Source organism: Theropithecus gelada, chromosome X, assembly GCF_003255815.1.
Source record: "Theropithecus gelada isolate Dixy chromosome X, Tgel_1.0, whole genome shotgun sequence".
Classification (NCBI taxonomy): Eukaryota; Metazoa; Chordata; class Mammalia; order Primates; family Cercopithecidae; genus Theropithecus; species Theropithecus gelada.
Window position 1 is genome coordinate 67339929 of NC_037689.1, and position 26800 is coordinate 67366728.

The window sequence follows — 26800 nt, forward strand, 5'->3', positions numbered from 1 at the left end:
AATATTTGTTGAGTAAGTGGTGGAATAAAGGAGGGAATCAATGGGTTTCTGTGATTAACTAAAATCTTGGGATACTATGTACCCATATATCACCTCTTCACAAGAAGAAAAAGCATTCAAAAGCCTAATTCATATGACAATTGAAAAGAGAGCAGAAAAGCCATATGCCACACTAAGAGGAAAAAGAAGGGGTAGCTACAAAATATCCTTTGTGTTTCATTATCCCATGCGCATAAACTTGAAAAAAAAAGTATTCTAACATCATAACGTTAATGCAATAAGTTATCATAAATATTGTTAATGTTTTGCAGGTCTTTACATATATTTTACTCATATTATCTCCGGACAGTCCATGAAATAAGCAGCATAGATTATTAACTATGACCTTCATTTTACAGTTGAGGAAACATGTTCAGGAGGGCTGTCATGCCCAAGTTCATTCAGCTAAGTTGCAAATCAGAATTGGAACCCAAAACTGTCTGACTATAAGTCCTGTATGGTATATCATACCTCATAACTGTCCCTGAAACTCCAAAAAGATGCACAGTGTTTACTTTGTTTCACCCCAGCAATGGGAGTGGTTTTTGCACACTCTTCTACTCTGTCATTAGTCTGCCCATGCCTCCCACACACTGTGCACATGACTGCAAGACAGGAAACAGAATTAAAAGTGAGATCTGTGGCCATGGAATGAAAACAAACAAACAACAACAAACCTGGAAGGCCTAGTCACAAACTAAGTCCATCAATACTGTATGCTAACTAACTGAATCAATGAGCTGAGTGACTACTGAAGATCCAGTGGGATTGTTAATATTTTATCTAAATTTGCATGTAATTGACACTTTTGTCCTTCTAAATCATGATTCTTACCTTTATAACAGAGGTACCAGCTCTGGAGAGTGGACTGTGAATCTGTGCTGCAGCAGCCATGTTGGCAATAGTATTGAGATGGTTCATCTGATTCATTGCCATGGCAACTGATGCAGGAGGTAAGCTGACTGGAAGTAGGGGATGAGGCATCATCATAAATGGCAGATCCAGTCCTAAAAGAGACAGTGCATATTAAACTTGTTACATTATGATTATCTGAAATAGTTTGTTAAAAAGTATCTGAATTCATTCTTAGTTTTCTTATAAAAACAATTTTTATTATATGCTAGTGTCACCTTGTGCCATTAATAGCACCTGTGGTATTTTATATTGTTTAATAATTTTAAAAATCTTCCTGTATCCACATGTTTAATTATAAATATGCTTTGTTCTTGCTTTTACTCCCCAAATATTGATAAGATGCAAAATTTTTACCCATAAAACAAACACAAATCTTTAAGCCAAACATCATTGCATTTCGAAAAATAAGAACTTTCTTCTTAATCATTATAACCGTTTTGTAACATCATAACAATAATGCATTGATGTGTTGATAGTTGACAGCTTTATAATTTCTTTAAGAGACTTAACAGAGGTGCTGGTAAGGCAGGATGGAGATTCTCTAAGCTTCAGAACTATAGAAGAAAACAGACTCGGACTATGTTATACCCTTTTAGATATAAATCTCTAAAATGAATGCTTATATTAATAGCTTTAATTTAAAGTCTTTGTGAATAAATAATAACTCTCCTATCAAAATATCAACCTATTTTCCAGTTTAATAAGAAATACTTAATAACAAATATTATTGAGTCATTTCAGGAATTTCATTTTTTTTCTTATGCAAGTTGAAATAATTTTCACACATTTGAAATATCTGAAAGAACATCTCTCAATTATTATCCACATTCAACTTCTGGTAGCCACAGGTATGCCATCATGTAAAAGGTAACATTAAAATCATTGTCTACTTATCCCTTAATAGGCTGAAATTTGTAGGAGGAAAGGAGTTTGAGCAGAGTCTACTAAAGTTTAGTTTAGCTTTATGGATGTGAATGTGACTGTGAGCAAATCATAGCACTTATTATAAACAATTACCTCTACAGTAATCTTGCCTAATTTTTGACAGAAGCCCAGAAATCAGTAGTCTTTAACAGATGTTCTAAAACATCCCTGTCTATAATTTTTCTAAATTATCACAGACTACAGAAATTCTATGGTGGACAGCATTTACGTTGATTCTGCACACAAGTATTAAGTATTAATAATGTCCTTTTTTTTCTCTTGGTAATCGCTTCACATTTCCTTGCTTCCCTTATCACAACAGAAAAAGAACATCAGCAAATCTATAGAAAGTATATTAAAAAGCTCCCTAAATCTCATTCCTCAAACCAAAGTGGCAGTAATACAAACACTTAAAACACACATTTTTAGGACAAAGATTTTCTTGCATTCTATGGCTTCATTTTCTTAACAGTGTGTTTCACAGAGTAGTTTTTAATTTTAATAAAGTCCAATTTTAATGGGAGCTAGAAGGAAGAAGCAGTGTTAAATTACTTGAGGTCCATCTCCTGATTTCACTTATAATGGTTGATCTAAAACTGTTAACAAGAAAGTACAAAGGCAGCACAAGCAGTGGAATACATTTCCAGGTAGGTAAGGTCTCATACAACACTCAAGTGATCATCACAATGAAAGCAATTCCTCAATAAAGAAAACATTAGCCACCAGTGTTTCTGATAAAGATAGTCACAAAATGCACTGTTACCAGAATTACACAAGGATAAAACCTAACCTAGAAACTTAAATTCTGTGTGGAACTCAGGAAAGAAAACATTCTCTGTACTGCCTATCTGACTCCACATCCCAGAGTCAGAAACTATTTTAAACTTTTCTCCTATCTGTGTTCACTTACAGCTCACTATCTCTAAATCCTTTTTAGGAACAACCTTCTAAACCAAACTTTCGAGCTCTGAAATATTTTTGTTGCCATTATTAATTTATCAATGAAGCCTCAAAACAACTCTTACAATATTGAATTCAAAGTGGCCTTTTCCACTCACTTGTGATTATTTTTACTTTTTAATAGTTAAAAATTTTATTATACATTGACAAATTACAATTGCATATACTTATGGAATACAAAGTGATCCTATTATATATTATATATGTGTACACACACATATATACACATATACATATACACACACAAAATGTGGGATAACTAAATAAAGCTAATTAATATATCCATCGCCTCAAACACTTGTCATTCTGGAGAACATTATGCTAAGCAAAATAAGCCAGGCACAGAAAGACAAATGCTGTGTAATCTCATTTGTATGTGCAACTCACTCCCTTTAAAACTAGAAGCATATTTTCAGTTAGCCTTCTAAAATTACTTAGGTACATATGCATTTTTATCATATAGCTTATGCTATAATGATATTTTATAATATATATTAAACTAATCACTGTTTATCTCTCTCCTGAAACCTTCACATTATGTTGAACATAATAACGACAATCAATGACCTAAGTAGGTTTCTATATAAGGCTATCATTTACCGCAAGCCCAAGGTAATTATACAATTCAGTCATTCTTTGTGTACACTGCTTCAGTCACAAATTGATCAAACTTAGATGAAAAGTAGCCATCAGTGCTCCTATTTACTATTCAAATGCTCAAATAAGCTTTTATTCAACTTACAGTTCCCTTAACAGTGTAATAATCTTTCCTCATTCTCCAGAGATTTTCAGTATCACCTAGGCACCATCTGGCAATAATAAGAAATATGCCTACTTAAAGTCCAATTGAAATGCAAACTAAATGCAAACTACAAAAAGAATTTAACAGCCCATTGGCAGTTTTAAAATCTAATTCATCAAACATTTCAAATGATCGTGAAAGGCTTAAAACTCATATTTTGAAATCATGACCTGCAATAACTGTCAATTGACTGTAATGCCCTAGACTTTACCCCAAGCTAGTACTTACATTAGAGGCCAATTTAACAGTGACCACACATGAGTTCTCCATGCCAAGCTTATGTAAATACTGAATTATGAAAGTCAAACTTTTTCTGAAACTGAACACATATAATTAAAAACCATCAGTAGTACACACCACACCTGCAATCTGGCTCACTTAGTCACATGCTAGATATACAGGTAGCCTTTTAATAGCATGGTAATAAAGACAAATCTTTTTAAAAAATCACCAAAATGGGTTATCTCTTTTCCTATTGACTTCACAGACATTATGCAAGTTACTATAAGAATAATTCTTTTTTTTAATTTAAAATTTTTAAATTATTTATTTATTTATTTTTAAAAATATGACAGATTCTCGCTCTGTCATCCAGGCTGGAGTACAGTGGCACGATCTCGGCTCACTGCAACCTCTGCCTCCCGGGCTCAAGCGATTCTCCTGCCTCAGCCTCCCAAGTAGCTGGCATTACAGGCATGTGCCACCACGCCCAGATAATTTTTGTATTTTTAGTACAGATGGAGTTTCACCATGTTGTCCAAGCTGGTCTCAAACTCCTGACCTCAAGTGATCTGCCCACCTCGGTCTCACAAAGTGCTGGGATTCCAGCAGTGAGCCACAGAGTCGGGCCTGTAAGAATAATTTCTAATGCATCTTGGTATTTCAGCAGCTCCTACAATTCTTATATAAGTGCATAGCACCACCTCCTTCTAGCTATGAAAGGTACAAACTTTAGTAATCCTCTGTCTATCTAAATCTCACATTGATTTGATTTCTAAGTCACGTTGACTTCTGTAATATTTTGTCATTTCTATGGTGACTACCAGGCATTAATCCCTTGATAGAAGTACTCTATCTTCCCAATCTGTCTTCCTGTGGTTTTTCATTTGCCTTTCCACTCCCTTTTTAAGACTTCCAGTGACCACTTACTGCTACCAGAATAAAATACAAGCATTTTTATTTCATCCAAAATTACCTTTCTGGTTGTAATGTTTCATTATATTCCTCTCTGTATGCTGTACTCTAGCCCCACTGGACTATTTACATCTACAGTTTGAATTCATGTTAGCCTTCACTCATGTTAATGCTTCTCTCTGGAATCTGCCTTCCTAACCCAATTGATTTGCCTATGTAAATACCCCTTCCCTTTAAAAAATAAATAGACTAGTTTTAGAGCAGTCTTAGATTAATAAAACACATTAGCAGAAGTTACAGAGAATTTTCTTATACCTCCACTCTGCCATCACACAGTTGGTCCTCATATTAATACCGTGTAATAATCTGTTGTATCTCTACATTTGAAAAATCAATATTGATGTATTAACCACAGTCCATAGTTTATAGCAGAGGTCACTTGTTTTATCCCTCCCCCCAACCTCTGGCAATCACTGATCTTTTTAGGCTCTATAGATTTGCCTTTACCGGAATGCTAGCTAGTTAGAATCACACACTATTTAGCCTTTTCAGACTGATTTGTTTCACTTAGCAATTTGCACTTAAGGTTCACCCAAGTCTTTTCAAGGTTTGATAGCTCATTTGTATTTATTGCTAAATATGTTTCCATAGTACATATATACCACAGTTGGTTTATGAATTCACCTATTAAGGCATATCTTGGTTGTTTCTAATTTTTAGCAATTATGAATAAAGTTACTATAAACTTTGGTGTATAGGTTTTTGTGTGAACTTAAGTTCTTCATTGATTTGTATAAATATAGGACTATGTTTACTTTAGTTTAAAAAATGCCCAAAATGTCTTCCAAAGTCATTATAGTATTTTGCATTTCCATGAACAACAAACGGAAAGTTCCTGTTGCTCCAAATCTTTGTGTGCAATTGAAGTTGACAATTTTGGATGTTAGCTATTTCCACAGGTGTTTAGGGGTATCTCCTAGTTGTTTTAATTTGCAATTCCCTAGTGACATATTATATTCAACATGTTTTCATATGCTTATTATCCATCTGTGTCTTAATTAATGAGATGTCTGTTTAGGTCTTTTGTCCACTTTTTAATTTGGTTGCTTATTTCTTATTGTTGAGATTAAAGTTTCTTTGTATATCTATCAGTCCTTTATCATATATGAGTTGTGCAAAGACTTTTCCTATTCTTTTGTTTGTCTTTTCATTCTCTTAACAGTGGGCTTCATGGAACGGTTTTTTAGTTTAATGAAATCCAACTTATTAGTTTATTTTAAGGTTTATGGTCTTGATATTGTATCTAAAACCTCATTGCCAAACCCAAGATCACCCAGCTTTTCTCTGATGTTATCTGCTAATAGATTCAGAGTTTTGCAATTGCAATTTACATTTAGGTCTATGATGCTCTTGAGTTAATTTTTGTAAAGAACAGATGGTCTGTCTGTGTCTAGGTTCATTCTTTGCATGTGATATCCCAGTTGTTCCACTGTAATTTGTAGAAAAATGCTATGATCTTTCTATAGAATTGCCTTTGCTCCTCCATCAAATACCAATTGACTATATTTGTGTGGATCTATTTCTAGGCTCTCTATTCTGTTCTATTAACATTAATCTATTTGTCAGTTCTTTTGCCAAAATCACACTATCACGATTACTGTAACTTTATAGTAAATGATGAAGTATGGTAGTGTCAGTCCACTGCATTTTTTTTTGTTCAATACTTTCCTGGCTATTTTGGTTCTTTTAATTTCCATATAAATGTTGGAATCACTATGTGAGTATCCACAAAACAATTTCCTTGGATTTTGATTGGGAATATATTAAATCTATAGATCAAGTTGGGAAGAACTGCTGTTCTAACGATATTGAGTCTTCCTATCCATGAACATAGGATACCTCTCCATTTATTTATATATTCCCGGATTTTTTCATCAGAGTTCTGTAGTAGTCATTCTAGTAATCTTATATCTATATCTATCTATCTAGCTAGCTAGCTAGCTAGCTAGCTAGCTATGTTTATACTTAAGTACTTCAATTATTGCTGCTAATTTAAACAATTTTGTGTTTTTATTTGTATAAATTTAAGAGGTACAAGTGCAGTTTTGTTACATGGATACATTGTGTAGTGGTGAAGTCTAGACTTCCACTTATAAGTTTTTGACTTTCTGTTTCAGAGTTATTTCACTTAAGATGTGTTTTTAACTTCAAATTGCAACTGTTCATTGTTGGTATACAAGAAAGCAGTTGATTTTTTACATTAATTTTGCCCCTGCAACCTTACTATAATCTCTTATCAGTTCTATGAGACTTTTTTGTAAAATCTTTTTAAATTTTACACAGATAATCATGTCATCTTTGAACCAATACAATTTTTTCTTCCCTAATTTGTATAAATTTTTGTTTCATTTTCTTGTCATTTTTCACTATCTAAGGCCTCCAGTACAATGATGAATAGAAGTGATAAGAGGGAACATCCTTCCCTTATTTTCAATCTTAGGGGAAAAGCACCTAGTTTTTCACCATTGAGTAAGATGTCAGCAGTAGGTTTTTGTAGATGTTCTTTAACAAGTTGAGGCAGTTCCCCTCTATTCCTATTTTTTTCTAAGAGTTTTTATTATGAATGTGTATTGTATTTTCTCAAAAACTTTTTCTGCATCTACTTTTAGTATCATATTATTTTTTTTCTCTAGCCTACTGATGTTACAGATTACATCAACTGATTTTCCAATGTTGAGCTACCTTTACACACATAGAATAAATTCCACTTGGTAATGGTGTGTAATTTTTTGTTTTGTTTAGTTTTGTTTTTTTGAGACAGAGTCTCACTCTATCACCAGGCTGGAGTGCAGTGGTGCGATCTCGGCTCATTGCAACCTTCGTCTCCCTGGTTCAAGTGATTCTCCTGCTTCAGCCTCCCTAGTAGCTGAGACTACAGGCACACACCACTGCACATAGCTAATTTTTGTACTTATAGTAGAGACGGGGTTTCACCATGTTGGCCAGGATGGTCTTGATCTTTTGACCTCATGATTCGCCTGCCTCAGCCTCCCAAAGTGCTGGGATTACAGGCATTGGCCAACGTGCCCGACCGGTGTGTAATTTTTCCTATACATTGTTAACTTTAATGTACTATTTTGTTTTCAGGATTTTTGCATTATGTTCATCAGAGACACTGGTCTATAGTTTCCCTTTCTTACATTGTCTTTCTCTGATATTTTGGTATTTGGTTAATTTTGATCTCATAGAATGAGGTAGAAAGTATTCCCACTGCTTTTATCTTCTGGAAGGTATTGCAGATAATTGGTATATTTTCTTCTTTAAATGTTTGGTAGACTTTACCTTTGAACCCATTTGAACATGGTGCTTTCTGTTGTGGAAGGGTTTTAATTATAGATTCTATTTCTGTAATAAGTATAGGCTTTTTCAGATTATTTGGTGCTTCTTGTGTGAGTATTGGTAGATTGTAGTTTATAAAAAATTAGCTAATTTCTTCCAAGTTATCAAATTTGTGGGTATAGAGTTGTTGAGTATTGCTATATTATCATTTAATGTCATAGTATAAATAGTGATGGCCTCTATTTTCTGATAATAGTAATTTGCATCTTCTCTCTTTTTGTTAGTCAGTCTGCCTAGGGGTATATGAATTTCATTTGTCTTGTCAATGAACCAGCTTTTGGTTTCATTGATTTTCTCTGTTGATATTCTGTTTTCAATTTCATTCATTTCTATTCTAATAATTATTATTTATTTTCTTCTGCTTTAGATTTTTTATCTTTTTATTTTCCTAAAGTGGTAGCTTTGATTACTGATTTTATCTCTTTATCCTTTTTAATATATTAATTAATTCAATGCTATTTATTTCCCTCTAAGCACTGCTTTTGCTACATCCTATGAATTTTGATAAATTATATTTTCATTGTCATTTGCTTTAAAATACTTTTGAATTTTTCTTGGGGGTTCTTTTTTTGACTTGTGTGGTATTTATAAGTGTACTGTTTAATCTCTAAGTATTTTTTTATTTTACAGCTGTCTTTCTGTTATTGGCTTCTCGTTTAATTCCATTATGACTGAGGGTATACTTTGATTTCTATTCTCTTAAATGTGTTAAAGTGTATTTTATGGACCAGAATATGTCCTATCTTGGTGAATGTTCCACATGAATTTAAGAGGAATTTAAAATTTTTATTAAAATTTTTAATGTTTTAAAAATCAAACCGTTAAAACTTTTAATGTTCTTTAGTGTTTGCCTTAGAGTTTTCAATATATATTTACAATTAGTCTTATTCCATTTACAAATACCACTATACTACTTCAGGGGTAGTACAAATGCCTTATAACAGAGTATTCTCAGTTCTCAATTCCTCCTTTCAGTCCTTTATAACATTGCTGTCACTTATTTCACTCATCCACAAGTATAATGACCCAATACATTCTTTTTAAAATTACTTTTTCTTGTTATTGTTCATATTTCAATAGCTTTGCCTGTACAGGTAACTTTTGGTTAAATGGATGAATTGCATAGTGTGAAATCTGAGATTTTAGTGCACCTGTAGCCTGAGAAGTGTACACTGTGCCCATAATGTAGTTTTTTTGGTCCCTCACCCAGCTCCCACACTCCTCCCTTCTGATTCTGCAATGTCCATGTACCACTCTGTATTTCTTTGCATACACATAGCTTAAATCCCACTTATAAGTGAGAATATACAACACTTGGTTTTCTGCTCCTGAGTTACTTCACTTAGAATAATGACCTTCAGCTCCATCCAAATGACTGCAAAAGATATTAATTTCTTCTTTTTGTGGCTGAGTTGTATTCCATGGTGTATACATATAACACTTTATTTTTATCTACTCATCTGTTGAGGAACACTTAGGTTGATTCCATATGTTTACAATTGTGAATGGTGCTACGGTAAGCATACAAGTGCAGGTGTCTTTCTGATATAATGACTTCTTTTCCTTTGGATAGACACACAGTAGAGGGATTGCTGGATTGAATGGCAGATCTACTTTTAGTTCTTTGAGAAATCGCCATATGGTTTTCTATAGGGGCTGTACTAAATTACATTCCCATCAACAGTGTCCCATCAACAGTGTCTAAAAGGAACAGTGCTCCTTTATCATTACATCCAGGCCAGCATCTATATATTTTTTTTAATGTTTAATAATATCCATTCCGGCAGGGGTAAGGTAGCATCTCATTGTGGTTTCGATTTGCATTTTCCTATTGATTAGGGATGTTGAGCATTTTCTCTTGGCGATTTGTATATCTTTTTTCTTATTTCTTATTTCCACAAGTTTTTGGACAACAGGTGACATTTGGTTACACGATTAAGTTCTTTTTTGGTAATTTCTGAGATTTGGGTGCACCCATCAACTAAGCAGTATACACTGGACCCAATTTATAGTCTTTTATCTCTCTCCCACCTGCTATATTATCCCCCGAGTCCCCAAAGTCCATTGTATCATTCTTATGCCTTTGCATCCTCATAGCTTACCTCCCACCTTTGAGTGGGAACACACAATGTTTGGTTTTCCATTCCTGAGTTACTTCACTTAGAAGAATAATCTCCAGTTCCATCTAGGCTGCTGTGGATGCAATTAATTTGTTCCTTTATATGGCTGAGTAGTATTCCATTATATATATCACATATATATCATACATACAATTTCTTTATCCACTTGTTGATTGATGAGTATTTGGGCTGGTTCCATATTTTTGCAATTGTGAATTGTGTGGCTATAAAAGTGCGTGTTTTTTTTTTTTGTGTGTGTAATTACTTCTTTTCCTCTGGATACATACCCAGTAGCAGGATTGCTGGATCAAATGGTAGTTCTACTTTTAGTTCTTTAAGGAATCTCCACACTGTTTTCCATAGTGGTTGTACTAGTTTACATTCCCACCAGCAATGTAGAAGTGTTCCGTTTTCACTGCATCCACACCAACATCTGTTATGTTTTGATTTATTGATTATGGCCATTCTTGCAGGAGTAAGGTGGTATCACACTGTGGTTTTGATTTGCATTTCCTGTATATCTTCTTTTGATAAGTGTCTACTAATGTCACTTGCCCACATTTTTGATGTTATTGTTTTTGTCTTGTTGATTTGTTTGAGTTCTTTGTAGATTCTGGATATTAGTCCTTTGTTAGATGCAGAGTTTGCAAGCATTTTCTGCCATTCTGTGAATTGGCTGTTTACTCTGAAGATTATTACTTTTGCTGTGCAGTAGCTTTTTTTTGTTTTGTTTAATGAGGCCCCATTTATTTATTTATTTTTATTACATCTGCTTTTTGGGTCTTAATCACAAATTCTTTGTCTAGACCAATGTTTAGAAGAGTTTTTTTCTAGGTTTTCTTCTAGAATTTTTATTAATCGAGGTCTTAGGTTTAAGTCTTTAATCCATCTCTAGTTTATTTTTGTATATGGTGAAAGACAGGGATCTAGTTTCATTCTTCTATATATGGTTATCCAATTTTCCAAGCACCATTTGTTGAATAGGGTGTCCTTTCCCCAATTTATGCTTTTGGATGCTTTGTCAAAGATCAGCTTTATTTCTGGATTCTCTATTCTGTTCCATTTGTCTATATGTCTATATTCATATAAGTACCATTCTGTTTTGGTTTTGGTTACTATATCCTTGTAGTATAATTAGAAATCCAGCAATGTGATAACTCTCCAGCTTTGTTCATTTTGTTTAAGATTGCTTTGGCTATTTAGGCCAATTTTTTTCTTCCATATGAATTTTATAATAGTTTTTTTATTAATTATTTAAATGAACGGCATTTGTATTTTGATAGAAATTGTAATGAGTCTGTAGATGGCTTTGGGCAGTATGGCCATTTTAACAATACTGATTCTTCCAATCCATGAGCATGGAATGTTTTTCCATTTGTTTGTGTCATCTATTATTTCTTTCAGGAGTGTTTTGTAGTCCTCCTTATAGAGATCTTTCGACTCATTGGTAGATGTATTGCTAGATATTTTACATTTTTGTGACTATTGTAAATGGGATTGCATTCTTGATTTGGCTCTCATTCTTGATTTGAATCTTATTGGTATATAGAAATGCTACAATTTTATGTATGTTGATTTTGTATCCTGAAACAGTACTGAAGTCATTTAACATATCTTGAAATCCTTTGATAGCGTCTATAGGACTTTCTACTTATACGATCATATTGCCAGTGAAGATAGATGTTTTAACGTTCTCTTTTCCTATTTGTGTGTCCTTTCTTTCTTTCTCTGGCCTGATTGGTCTGGCTAGGACTTCCAGCACTATGTTATACAGGAGTGGTAAAAATGGGCAACCTTCTCTTGTTCCAGTTCTTATGGGGATAATGCCACCAGTGTATGCCCTTCCAGTATGATGCTGACTGTTGGTTTGTCATAGATGGCTTTTATAATTTTAATTATGTTCCTTCAATGTCTAATTTGTTGAGGGTTTTTATAATAAAGGAATGTTTGATTTTATTGAATGTTTTTCTGTATTTATTGAGATGATCATATGCTTTAGGTTTTAAATTATGTTTAGGTGGTGAATCACGTTTCTGGACTTGAGTACATTGACCCATCGCTGTATTACTGGGATGAAACCCACTTGATCATGGTGTATTATCTTTTTGATGTGTTGTTGAATTTGGTTTGCTTGTACTTTATTGAGGATTTTTTTCATCTAGGTTCATCAGGGATAGTGGTCTATAGTTATCTTTTTTTGGTTATGTGCTTTCCTTGCTTGGCTAACAAGGTGATGCTGGCTTCATAGAATGAGTTGGAGGGTATTCTCTCTCAATATTTTGGAACAGTTTCAGTAGGATTGGTATCACTTCTTTGAAGGTCCAGTGAATTTGGCTTTAAATCCATCTAGTCCTGGGCTCTTGTTTCTTTGGCAATTTTTAAATTACTGATTCAATCTCACTGCCTATTATTGATCTGTTGAGGATTTCTAGTTCTTCCTGATTCAAGCTAAGAGGTTTGTATGTTTCCAGGAATTCAACCATTTCCTCTAGGTTTTCTAGTTTGTGTGCATAGAGGTGGTCATAGTAGTCTCAAAAAATCTTGAATTTCTGTGGTGTTGGTTGTAATAGCTCCATTTTTATTTCTAAGTGAGCTTATTTGAATCATCTCTCTTATTTTCTTGATTAATCTACCTAATGTTCTATTGATTTTGTATCTTTTCACAGAACTAACTTTTTTTAAATTGATCTTTTTTTCATAGATTTTGTTTCCATTTTATTTAGTTCTGCTCTAATCCTTGTTATTTCTTTTCTTCTGCTAGCTTTGGGTTTGGTTTGGGCTAGTTGCTCTAGTTCCTTGAGATGTGATGTTAGGTTGTTAATTTGTGACCTTTCAGATTTTTCGATGTAAGCGTTTAGTAACATAAACCTTCCTCTTGGCACTGTTTACTTTTTTCTATATTCCAGCTGTTTTAATAACTTGTGTCACTATTATCATTCATTTTGAATACTTTTTAAATTTCCATCTTGATTTTATTGTTAAACCAAAAATCTTTCAAGAGCAGATTGCTTAATTTCCATGTTCTTCTATAGTGTTGAGGGTTCCTTTGGCAGTTGATTTCTAGTTTTATTCCACTGTGGCCTGAGAAGATATTTCATCTAACTTTGATTTTCAAAAAATGTATTGAGACTTTTTTAACTTTTATTTTAGGTTCAGGTGTATATGTGCAGATTTGTTATACAAGTAAACTGTGTGTCATGTGGGTTTGTTGTATAGACTATTTCCTCATACAAGTAATAAGCATAGTACCCAATAGTATTTTTTTCTGATCATCTCCCTCCTTCCACCCTGCACCCTCCATTAGGCCCAAGTGTCTGTTATTTTCCTCTTTGTGTCCATGTGTTCTCATGGTTTAGCTTCCACTTTTGAGTGAGAATACGTGGTATTTGGTTTTCTGTTCCTGCATTAGTTTCTTAGGGTAATGGCCTCCAGCTCCATCCATGCTGCTGCAGAGAACATGACCTAATTCTGTTTTATGGCTGTGTAGTATTCCATGGTGTATATGTACAACACTTCCTTTATCCAATCTACTGTTGATGGGCATTTGGGTTAATTTCATGATGTAGAATTATGTCATCTGCGATTAGGGATAGTTTGACATCCTCTCTTCCTTTTTGGATGCCTTTGATTTCTTCCCCCTGTCTGATTGCTCTGGCCAGGAGTTTCAGTACTATGTTGAATAAGAGTGGTGAGATAAGGCATCCTTGTCTTCTGCTGGTTTTCAAGGGTGATGCTTCCAACTTTTGCCAGTTCAGTGTGATGTTGGCTGTGGGTTTGTCAGAGATGGCTCTTATTATTTTGCGGTAGCTCCTTCAATGCCTAGTTTACTGAGGGTTTTTAACATGAAGGGATCTTGAATTTTACCAAAAACCTTTCGTGCATCTATTGAGATAGCCATGTGGTTTTTGTTTTTACTTCTGTTTATATGATGAATCACATGTATTTATTTGCATATGTTGAAACAACCTTGGATGCCAGGGATAAAGCATACTTGATCATAGTGGATTAGCTTTTTATGTGTTGCTCAATTTGGTTTGCTAGTATTTTCTTGAAGATTTTTCCATCTGTGTTCATCAAGGATATTGTCCTGATGACAATACCTTTTTCTTTTTACCTTTTACTGTTTTTGGTGTGCATCTGCAAGGATTTGGTATCAGGATGATCCTGGCCTCATAGAACAAGTTAGAAAGGTCCCTCCTCCTCAATTTTGGGGAATATTTTCTGTATAAATGGTATCAGCCCTTCTTTGTACATCTAATATAATTAAGCTGTGAATCCATCTAGTCCCTGGCTTTTCTTGTTTGGTAGATTTTTTATTATTGCCTCAATTTTGGAACTCATTATTGGTCTGTTCAGATATTCAATTTCTTTTTTGTTCAGTCTTGGGAGGTTGTATATTTTCAGGAATATATCAATTTCTTCTAGATTTTCTAGTTTGTGTGCATAGAGGTATTTATAGTAAGTCTCTGAGAATTTTTTGTATTCTGTGGGTTAGTGGTAATGTCCCCTTTGTCATTTGTAATTGTGTTTATTTGGATTTTCTGTCTTTTGTGTCTTTATTAGTCTAGCTAGTAATCTATGTATCTTATTAATTTTTTCAAAGAACAAAATCATGGATTCCTTTATTTTTTTACTGTGGTTAGATCAAAAAAGAAAAAAGAGCATTACATAATAATAAAGGGTTTAATTCACCAAGAAGACCTAACTACCCTAAATAAATATGCACCCAACAGAGGAGCACCCAGATTCATACAGCAAGTTCTTAGAGAACTATGATGAAATTTGGATTTACACACAATAATAGTGAGAGACTTCAACATTACACTGACAGTATTGGACAAATCATCAAAGCATAAAATAACAAAGATATTCAAGACCTGAACTCACAATTGACCAAATGGGCCTAATACACATTTACAGAACTCTCCAACCAAAGACAATGGAATGCACATTCTTCTCATCTGCACATGGCACATACTCTAAAATTGATCACATAATCAAATATTTAAAAACTCAGAAAATTGGGAAAAAAATAAATCATACTAAAATCTACCACATAATCAAACATAAAACAATCTTCAGCAAATTGAAAAAAGTGAAATTATACCAGCCACACTTGGACAGCACAATAGTAAAAATAGAAATCAATACTAACAAATTCAATCATATAATTACATGGAAATTACACAACATGCTCCCAAATGACTTTTGGGTAAATAGTAAAATTAAGGCAGAAATCAAGAAATTCTTTGAGACTAATGAGACCAAAGATAGTACATATGACAATCTTTGGGACACAGCTAAGTCAGTGTTAGTATTGAAGTTTATAGCATTATATGCCTACACCAAATAGTTAGAAGGATCTCAAATTAACAACCTATTCTCACAACTAGAGAAACTGGAGAAGCATGAGCAAACCAACCCCAAACATATCAGAAGACAAAAAATAATCAAAATCTGAACTGAACTGAAAGAAATTGTACATGTTTTTTGGCCTATCATATGGGCTGATATGGTTTGGCTCTGTGTCCCCATCCAAATCTCATCTTGAATTGTATTCCCATAATTCCCATGTGTTTTGGGAGGGACCCAGTGGGAGATAACTGAATCATGGGAGAGGTTTCTCCCATACCCTTCTCATGGTAGTGAATAAGTCTCACGAGATCTGATGGTTTTATAAGGAGAAACCCCTTTACTTGGTTCTCATTCTCTCTCTTGCCACTGCCACGTAAGAAGTGCCTTTTGCCTTCCACCATGATTGTGAGGCCTCCCTTACCACGTGGAAGTGTAAGTCCATTAAATCTCCTTCTTTTGTAAATTGTCCAGCCTTGGGTATATCTTTATCAGCAGCGTGAAAATGGACTAATCCATGGTCTATCTTAGAGAATGTGCCACATGCTGATGAGAAGAATGTAAATTCTGCATTTATTGGATAAAGTGCTCTGTAAATACTTTTAGGTCGGTTTGTTCTAGCATTCAGTTTAAGTCCTTGTTTGCTTTCTGCTTTGATGCTATGTCTAGTTCTGTCAGTGGAGTGTTGAAGACACTCACTATGATTGTGCTGCTGTCTACCTCTTTTCCTAGGTCTAGTAGTAACTGTTTTATTAATCTGGGAGTTTCAGAGTTAGGTGCAGGTATATTTAGGAATGTAATATCTTCTTGTTGGATGTATCCTTTTATCAATATATCAATATAATGACCTTCTTTGTCTTTTCTTCACTGCTTTTGCTTTACAGTCTGTTTTACCTGATATAAGAATTGCTCCTCCTGCTTATATTGCTTTTATTATTTGAACAGACCATTATGTGTTAGATTAACTAAGAATTTTTATAAATTGTTTGGGCATGGTGGCTCATGCCTGTATTCCCAGCACTCTGGGAGGCCAAGACAGGCAGGTCTCTTGAGCCCAGAAATTCAAGACCAGCCTAGGCAGCGTGGCAAAACCCTGTTTCTACTAAAAAATACAAAGGTTAGTTGGGAGTGGTGGCACATGCCTGTAGTCCCGGCTACTGGGGGGTGGAGGGGGTTAGGAGAGAGGATCTCCTGATCCTGGGAGGTCAAGGCTGCAGTGAGCCGTGATCACACCACTGCACTCCAGCGTGGGTGACAGAGTGAGACCCTGTAAAAAAACAAACTAACAAAACAAAAAGAAGAAATTTAAAAAATTAATTTATCTTAATTTATTCCTCCTCTAGTGCTCTTCCTTTGTTTACATAAATCAAACTTTCCAATGTATATCATTTTCTTTTTTCGTGAAGAGTTTTCAATGTTTCTTGCGATGCAGTTCTACTGGTATGGTAACAAATTACCTCAATTTTTGTTTGAGAAAGTTTTTATTTTTCCTTCACTTTTAAAGGGAAATTTTCCTGGAGACAGAATTCTAGGTTTGTGGGGTTTTAAATACATATTTTTAAATTCTTGTGGGTGGGTAGTAAGGGTATACATTTATGGTGTTTTCTTTTTCAACACTCTAAATATTTCATTCCACTCTCTTGCTATTTGCCTGGTTTCTAAAGAGAAGTCCAGTGTAATTATTATCTTTGTTTCTGTGTGAAAATAAAGTTTTTTTCTCTGTCTTCTTTCAAGATTTTCTTTTTGTCATTGGTTTTCTGCAGTTGGAATATGATATGGGTATTTGTAGATTTTGGTATTTATCCTACTTAGTGTTTGCTGAACAATTTGTGATTTGGTGTTTCTCATTAATTTTGGAAAACTCTCAGTCGTTGTTATTTGAAATATGTCTTCTGTTCTTTTATCTTTTTCTTTTCTTTGTCACACAGTTCTTAGATAGTCCATTCTAGTATTTTATTTCTGTCATCATTTCTCTTTTTTCAGCTTGGGAAGTATGTGTTGAAATATCTTCAAGCTTACTGATTCTTTGCTTGACTCTGTGTATTCTATCGATTATTTCATATAAGATATTCTTCATTTTATTGGAGTTCTTTCTTTTATTCCTAGCATTTTCTTTTGATTTTTTCTTAGGGTTTCTGCCTCACTGATTAACTATCCCATGTGTTCTGTATGATGTTCGTTTTTTCCATTCTCTTAGTATATTAGTTTTTTTTTTTTTTTTTAATTCTCAGTCTGATAATTCTAAAATATCAGCTATGTCTGAATTTGGTTCTGTTGTTTGCTCTGTCTCTTCAGATTGTGTTATTTGATTTTGTTTATGTTTGCATTTTCTTTTTCGTTTAAAGCCAGAAATGATGTAGTAGGAGAGACTGAAGTAAATGGGCCTTTGGTGATAGGTTTTATGCTGATCTGGCTGGTAGTTAGGCTATCGTAAATGCTTGCTTTACCTGTGGCATTAGTGTCTAAATTTTCCTCTAGTCTTGTTTCTGTCCTCCTTAGTTTTGCTTCTCCCTAGAGAACCTGTCATAACTAGGGTCTGAAAATTGCAGTTCTTTAAGCTGTAATCCCCCTTTGTTATACAGGAGCACTACTGTGGGGATACTTAAATGTGAGAGAAGAAACATTCTGTAATCTTATGATTAGGTCTTAGCCCCTTAGTGAGCCTGTATCCTTGGGCTGTGACTTTCACAAGTAATTTTTAACTCCCGTAAGTCCTTAGGTGAGACAGAAGGCTTAAGGCTGCTGGAACTGTACTGTTCTTTTCCCCTCACATAAAAGTTAGAGAGGGTTGGAGGTTAGTATATCCCTTTCCCGAGGTCAGTTAGGCTCTAGCAACACCAAGTAGTTTAAGCTCTGGTAAAATAGTTTTCTTTGAGGACGGGCCTTCAGGAGAACAGACTACTATGAGCATATTTCAAAGTTGTTACTTTTCTTTTCCCCTTGCTAGAAACATGAGGAGAATGTTCTCATATCTTCACCCTGAGAATCTGGTAGGGCTCCTAGAAATAAAACTCATGAAAGTGTAAGGGCCTCATAAACCAGGGCCCCCACGAGATTTTTGTCTCTTGAGCTAGATCTACAGCAAGTCTCCTGCAATTACTCAATTATCTTTTAAATGCTTCTACCAGGATCTAGCTGTGGCTTCTTCTCCTTATGAGCTGTGCTGCCTTTCTCTCTAGTTTCCAGCATGGTGAGGCTCTGTGACCTCAAGCTCTAATGGCTTTAATAAGAGTTGGTGATTCTCAGATTGTTTATCTTTTTTCTAGTTGCAAAGATGGGAGTAATGACTTCCAAGCTCTTTATATGTCGGACTAGAGGCCAAAGTCTTCTAAATTACCCTCATTATAACCTGAATCTACCTTAATCAGTCCTTTTTTAACTTTTCATATCATAATATTTATAACTTTTCTGGCATTCATTTCATTTGCTTTTGTTTAACATTTCATTTTGTATGGGACATTTTATGCTTGAGATTATAACCACTTTAAAGTAACACACCATAACCTATTTTTGTATGCTTAATAACTGACCAATTTCACTAAGATTTGGAACATTATATTAAAATGTCTCAGAATTCCTCTGTTGCCTTAATCCCAAGGTAGAATGGGAGAATAAAAGTGTCAGGGAAGAGAGTAATGAAACCCTATCCTGGATTATCCATTCGTAAGAAAAGTAAGATATATACAAAAGTAATATACACAAGATCTGCTTTGCTGCAGAAAGACTTGTGGGTCTTTGAAGTCCCTAAAACATCATCTAAACCTGTATTTGTATACATTAGCTATAGTGCGATTGCTAAGTAATAATACTACTCGTGATATATATAGTACTTACTATATGCAACTCACTGTTAACATATTTTACTTTATTATTCTGAGACCTCACAGCAACCTTAAGTCGGTGTATTTTTATCCACAGTCTATATAGTTGTGGATATTAAGACTTAGAAATGTTAGGTGACTTCTCCAACATCTAACAATAATGTAGAATTCAAAACATGTGACCGGGTGTAGTGGCTCACACCTGTAATCCCAGAACTTTGGGAGTCCAAGGCGGGCAGATCACCTGAGGTCAGGAGTTCAAGACCAGCCTGGCCAGCATGGTGAAACCCCATCTTTACTAAAAATACAAAAAACAAACAAACAAACAAAAAAAACTTAGCTGGCTGTGGTGGCAGGTGCCTGTAATCCCAGCTACTTGGGAAGCTGAGGCAGGATAATTGCTTGAACCCAGGAGGCGGAGGTTGCAATGAGCCAAGATCGCTCCATTGCACTCCAGCCTGGGCAACAAGAGCAAAACTCCATTAAAAAAAGGAAAAAAAAAAAAGAATTCGAAACATGTGGGATTCAAACACAAGTTTATGTGACTTTAGCCAACATTCTTAATGACTATACTACATAGCCTCCCATGTACCTCTACTCTGTATACCTCTACCTTCCATGTACCTCCCATGTGCCCTTACATGTACTTAAGATTTAACCATTTAATATCAGAAGAGGAGGTAAAGAGGGACTCACTTTCCCTCTTTACCTCCCCTTCTGATACTAAATCGGTAAACCTTATTGAAGAAAAATAGACTAAGCCCTGCCAGCCAAAGTTTTCTAGTAGGTCTTGGATAGTATTTTGCTCAACACACCCAGTTTTGGGAGGACGGTATACATACTATTGGTTAGCAGGTGGTTCTGCTGCAGTGGATTGAGGGTTGGAGCACCTCCAACGCCTGGCTGGCCAGCTAGGGCTGCATGAGCAATTCCATGTTGGGGTCCAGGTGCCGCAAATGGAGACTGCATCTTATCCTTATCCCAGGGGGATTCACTTCCACCTGAAAAAGATTCATATAAACAGATTTCAATTTGACAACTTTCCATAAGAAGGCTTTTTAAAATTCCCTTTTAGGGCTGCAATCATGAATACCACCTCTTAGAATATTGTTATTGAACACAGTTAACTCATTTTTATGACAGTTTCAAAAACTTTCAATAGTCTAGAGATGTAAGCTGCCTTTGGGAAGGCTAAATCATTCTCAATAATAGTATAGGCACTCTTGACTTGTTGGTATTCTCAACAAATCTGGAATCATAATGAATAGCTTTTAGAAGCACTTACATGTTAGGGAACATTAATTGACCACCACTGCCTTGTATTCTAAACCTTTAACATACATATACTATATTTTAAAGGACTGTACTGATCACTGAAAAAGAACACAATCATTTGTAAGAGCATGATAACATGCAAAAATACATAGTAAGAAAAGAATGATCTTTTCTTCTCAGGTCACTCAGAGAAGCAAATCTATTCATACACACTAGAGTTCTGTATAAAATAAGCTGGACAAAAATAGGAAACAATTGCTTTGAATTTGAAATTATACTTACCTTGATCCTTCAAGATAGAACGTGAGGTGAAGTGTGTATAAATGTAGATAAATCATGATCTACATTGACATAGCTATTTCATCTGGTATCTAACATACTATGGGGGATAGAACCATTGCTTAAAACCATATGGAAAATAAATACAGAATAATTTCCAGGACATTCTTTCAGGATAATACTTTAAACAGGGAAGTAAAGAGTGGGATTCGAATCACTGCAGAAGCAGATAGTCTGGCTTTAGAAAACAAAATGGTTGTGCAGGCAGCTGCATCTATTTGCTTGATGTGCTTCATTCATTCAGGGGTCAGTGGTTCCTCCTCCATTCCCATGTAGGGACTGCAACATTAGCACTCTACCTGGCTGACACCATCCCACTTACTGCCTAAAACTCTGACCCTGTTTGTGTGCGGTTTGGTCTTGGGACTCTTGGGAGCTCTGTAAAATATGTACGTTTAATGGGTTTTTTTTAAAGGTAGAAAAATCAACATACTCATATCCACAACATTTAATATTGTGATTATTTTCACATCTTTGACTTCCCTCCCACACTTTGTTCATATGGATACCCATTTTTACATTATAAGCAGTCTGTCATGTTGCTTCAGGTATCATATCTACAAAGTGCAGTGACTATTAAACATTAGACTTCGTTTCCAATTGTCACTACTATAGTCTACATTATAACAAAAACCTTCATTTAAATTATTTCCTTAGAATCAGTTAATTCCCTGAATGGAATTTGAGTCAAAGGGGACAAAAATTTTTATACTTTTATTTCAAAAACCACATTTGCAAAAGCAGTTTTGAGAGTTGTAAACTTTTCAGGGAAATGTCTTCAGGCCCAATTGGTATTCCTCCTCAAGATTTAAAATTTATTCAAGCAAATTGCCTGCTAGAATCTCTGAAAGGATTGTTTAACCTTCCTCTCCAGTCATCCAGTCTTACCTCAGTTCTGAAGAGGAAGAACCTTATTCTAGTCCTCCTCTTCAGTACTCTTTCAGGTTCTTTTGTGGCCAAAGTTAATCTCTAATCCAAAAGTGAGAATCTTGACTAGCCTCCAACTAGATGAGCTGAGATAAGGAAACACCAGATTCTAGAGCAGTATATGTAAAGATTGAAGGGTATCTGGCCCTGCGGATGTGGACGCAGATTTTCCAATCAAATGTGGGAAGAAATAAGCAGTTACTTGTTGGGGTCCTGCTATAAGCCATTCAGACAAGATGCATGAAACCTTCGTAGGTAGGAAATTTGATTGAATTTAATAGACTGGTTTAATGGACCAAAAATCATTCCCTTGATCATGTTGAGGTCTGCTATGTTCATTGAAAACATGCAATACTTCTATGATTACCACTTGTTCTCTCTTTTCATCCAGATGTTGGCTGTTGTACAGCATGTGCTTAAGAGCAGGGAGGTAATTTATGGTTTGGTGCATTGACATATTTTAGTGTTGACAAATTTGAAATTTCAGTTAAAATCAATAAGACATTGTTATGCTGTAATGAAGAGAGATGGTGGGGCAAGGGAGTATTTTAATAAGCTATGAAAGTAACCACTGCAACACTGAGAATTTTTTATAGAAACATTAGGCCAATAAACATGATTAATATCAGAAAATGCAAAAATTTGAAAGATCAATTACTGAGCAAAAACGGAAGCACTACATCATTTTAGCACTATGTTCAAGATATGAATTAGCTTACCATTGCAGAACTGTAATTTATAAAATGAGTAAAATATTGACAAAGGAAGATACATTTAGAAGACATTAAATTATACCATATGATAATAATATAGTACTGCAGTATCACAGCAGCAACAGCAACACAGCAACATTGGAGCTGAGATTATATTAATATTTATTTTATAAATTTAAAACTATTTAGTCTACATTTAATATTAAATGGCACATTAGGTAGTATTCTCATGGTTTGTGTATCACATTTTCCAAATAAGCTTGAATAGAAATGTTTTAAAAATCTTATCAAAGGATTTCAATGTGGTTTTATGTATGCTTTGATGAGAACTTTGGATACACTTTTTCCAACAGCTCACACCTTTGTTAACTACTGTGTTAATGATAGAAAAGGTAGTTTCCATCTCTTCCCACCTCCACCAAATGTGGATATAAGTATTATCCTGCAATGTAACGGCAACTGTATATGAATCAAATGGCTGAGGAGTGTGGAACATTCTAGATATTTGGATTAGGAGGTATTAACTCTCTGACTACATTTTTTGTCTTTTTACCTAAATCTCTTATCGTTTTTAAGTGTAAACATTAATTATGACTTAATCTGGAATGTTCAGTGGCCCCAATATTTGCATTTTTATGCCTCTTTGTCAAGATGCAGTAATACCCATTGCCCTTAAAACTAACAAAGTATTTTGACCAATCTAAGCTACAGTCAGCCTTGTATTAACCACTATTTTGAAGGCTTGGATATCCACCTTCCTTGTCCTATCTATCTGTCTGTCTGTCTACCTCCAAATGCAGTAGTTAGCTAAGGCTGCCATAACAAATACCACAGACAGAATGGCTTAAACCACAAGAATTTAGTTTCTCACGGTTCTGGAGGTCAGAAGTCCAAGATCATGGTTTTGGCAGGTTTAGTAGTTTCTCCTGAGACCTTCCTCTATGGTTTGTAGATGACTGTGTTTTCCCTGTGTCCTCACATGCTCTTTCCTCTGTGCAAGTTCATCCTTGGTAACTCTTTTATGCCCACGTTTCCTCTTCTTATAAGAACTCCAAGCAAACTGGATTAGAATCCATTCTAGGCCGGATTTATTTATTTATTTATTTAAATTGTTATTATTTTTTAATTTTTGTGAGTACAGAGTACGTGTATATATTTATGGAGTACCTGATACGTTTTGCCACAGGCATGCAATGTGAAACAAGTACATCATGGAGAATGAGGTATTCATCCCCTGAAGCATTTATCCTTTGAGTTACAAGCAATACGGTTAGATTCTTTGTTTTAAAGTATACTTAATCACCTTCTTAAAGGCCTTAGCTATAAATACAGTCACATTTCAAAGTAACTGGTGGTTAGGGCTTCAATATCTGAATTTTAAGGGTACGTAATTCAGCCCATAACACTAAAGTATGCACATTTGTTGGAACCAGACCATACTAGCTTTGTGAGGGAATTCCTCCAGTAAAGAGGAGATAAACTGGACAGCATTTTTCACAAGGCATGACTAAGAGGCTGGCAGGGTAGGCAGTGGGTTTGGGAAAATAAAATAACCTCTTTAAGTCTTCATGAAATTTTGTATTAAGTATAAACGTAACCCAACACAGTCCTAAGCATGTAAAGATAATGTAGAAAATGCAGCAAATCCTCATTAACTGAATAATTTATTTGAGCTTTTCCATATCAATTACTTATCACTGTTTTACCACAATATTTAGTAAAACTAAATTGATGACAATACACAGTGTAACACAATCAACAGTATTACAAGCAACTATTGCTACATTAGTACTAATTTAATCCTAACGTTACCAATAGGAAAGCTAGAGAGAACTACATTTTTATAAGCCCTTACTTCATAGAAATATATATTCTTAGTTAGAATCAGTGTAAGAACAATAAAGTGATTCACTGTGGGGAAATATTAATTTAACAAGGTATCTGACAAACTTCTATTGCTTTAATCAGAAACTCTTTAGTTTGCAATTTAGACCTTTTTAAAAAAAATTCCATTTTAAAATGTTAGGGTTCCCAGAAGGTTATTTGTTTTTGTGGCATTTTCTTTGTAGGATAAGTGGGTAGAGGGCAGAGACCTATGAATCACAGAGACCCTACAACAGAAACATGGAATTTAACACATAAAAAGGACCTTTTTATCCATTTAGTTACAAATAATAACTTGAAAAAGGATTGGCCGGGCGCGGTGGCTCACGCCTGTAATCCCAGCACTTTGGGAGGCCGAGGCGGGTGGATCACGAGATCAGGAGATCGAGATCATCTTGGTTAACATGGTGAAACCCCATCTCTACTAAAAATACAAAAAATTAGCCCGATGTGGTGGCGGGCACCGTAGTCCCAGCTACTCCGGAGGCTGAGACAGGAGAATGGCGTGAACCTGGGAGGCGGAGCTTGCAGTGAGCTGAGATCGCACCACTGCACTCCAGCCTGGGCGACAGAGCGAGACTCCATCTCAATTAAAAAAAAAAAAAAAAAAAAAAAAAAGGAGCAAGATCATATCATGGGTGGGACCCAAAGCAGTATTTTAATGTTTTAATTTGCTAAAATTTTGAATTAGCACTTCCGCATTTCCCATTCTAATAACACAATGCTTACTATGGTCAGGTTGTGAAAAGCAATAACAAAGATCATTATGATGTGTTCCAAACAAATTAGCATAAGCCTACAAGCCAAAACACCGAAACACCAACATGTTTCAAATGGATATAAAGGAAACCCAGCAGTAAGGCTCTAAATAAAAATTCCAAGCAATCATTCTTCACCTTAGCACCATGTTGTTAAGAATGAGTGAAGGAAGCTAATAAAATATTCGCTGAAGAGAATCAAGAAAATTTAGTAACCAGTCTTCCTCATCCACCCATAGGGGTCAGTGATCTTCTTTATAAATGAATAAGCTGTAATTTCTGTAGGTTTGAGTTTCTAAGACTACTAGAATTGTGTGAGTCATAGGCAAGTGTTTCATAATTTAAAAGTGATCTGTCTTATGAATTCAAGTTGAGTGTAACTTTTAAAATTTTAGAGGAATACTGTAATAGCAGTTGCTAGTACATTTTGCAAAGTACACATTTAAAAGCCACCTACTAGAAAAAATATATAAAGTAATTATATAAATTCAAAACTATGGCCTTGAATGTGAAAAATGGAAGTGTTTATAACAAGCTGTCCTTACACTGAAACTTTTGTAGCTACAACAAAACATATAAGTCAGATTATTTGAAAATATGGGTCTAAATTGATCATGTTTCCAGTAATCTTACGTACATAAGGCAAAGAAAAAGCAGTCAAATGGGAAGAGGTCTATGTAGCATACGGCCTAAATCGAGCTTGTTCTCTCAGCCATAGAATATTTGTTTAGCTAGAATCTTAGATAAACACACCTTGTTTGATGAATCTACACAGCATGAAGCATTTTGTAGTAGAAAAATATTTTGAATCATAATTAAACCGTTAAAGACTTCATTTTTTTTCTAAATAATAATATAGTATGTGTTAAGTGTGTGTAGTGGGGAGGTGTACACATACACATATAGACACAAATTCAGGGTTTAGGATATTGTAAAGTGCTAATACATGAATGGAAAACAAGGTGTGTATGTATAGAGGTGCTATACACTACAATTTTATCATATTATTATTTTATTTGCTTTTCCTGTATGCATTCAAAAAATAGAATATTCAGCAGCTTTCCAGATTGGTGACATCAGTAGCACAATCATGCAGTGCATCTGTAATTTGAACCAATATGGATAGAAAATAGACAGCAATTATTCATTTTAAAATATTGAGAAGGTCTCAACTAGTTTATCTCCTCTTTTACTTTAAAACGTTACCTAGAAACAGCCACACCACCGGGTGATGGTCTAGGAATTTCAAGTTTAATCAGAGGTATAATAGCAGCTAATTGATGAGCCTCTAGGGCTATACTTGCCAATACAATAACCACTAGTCACCTGTGGCTATTTAAATGTAACTTTTAATGAATTAAAATAAAGTAAAAAGAATGAAAAAATTCAGCTCCTCAGTTGCACTAATCACATTACCAATGCTCAAAGGTCACATGCA

General features: G+C 34.8%; 1 protein-coding gene across 2 annotated transcripts in view; it reads right to left on the reverse strand.

Moving 5' to 3' along the window:
- The window catches only part of DACH2 (dachshund family transcription factor 2), a 670017-nt gene that overhangs the window by 123713 nt on the left and 519504 nt on the right, over positions 1-26800 (reverse strand). For both annotated transcript variants that reach the window (XM_025372281.1, XM_025372280.1), the window contains 2 exons: positions 20309-20467; positions 874-1046 (listed from right to left, as the gene is read on the reverse strand). In XM_025372281.1, coding sequence (XP_025228066.1) covers positions 874-1046; positions 20309-20467 — 332 coding nt within the window. The remainder of the gene's footprint in view (positions 1-873; positions 1047-20308; positions 20468-26800) is intronic.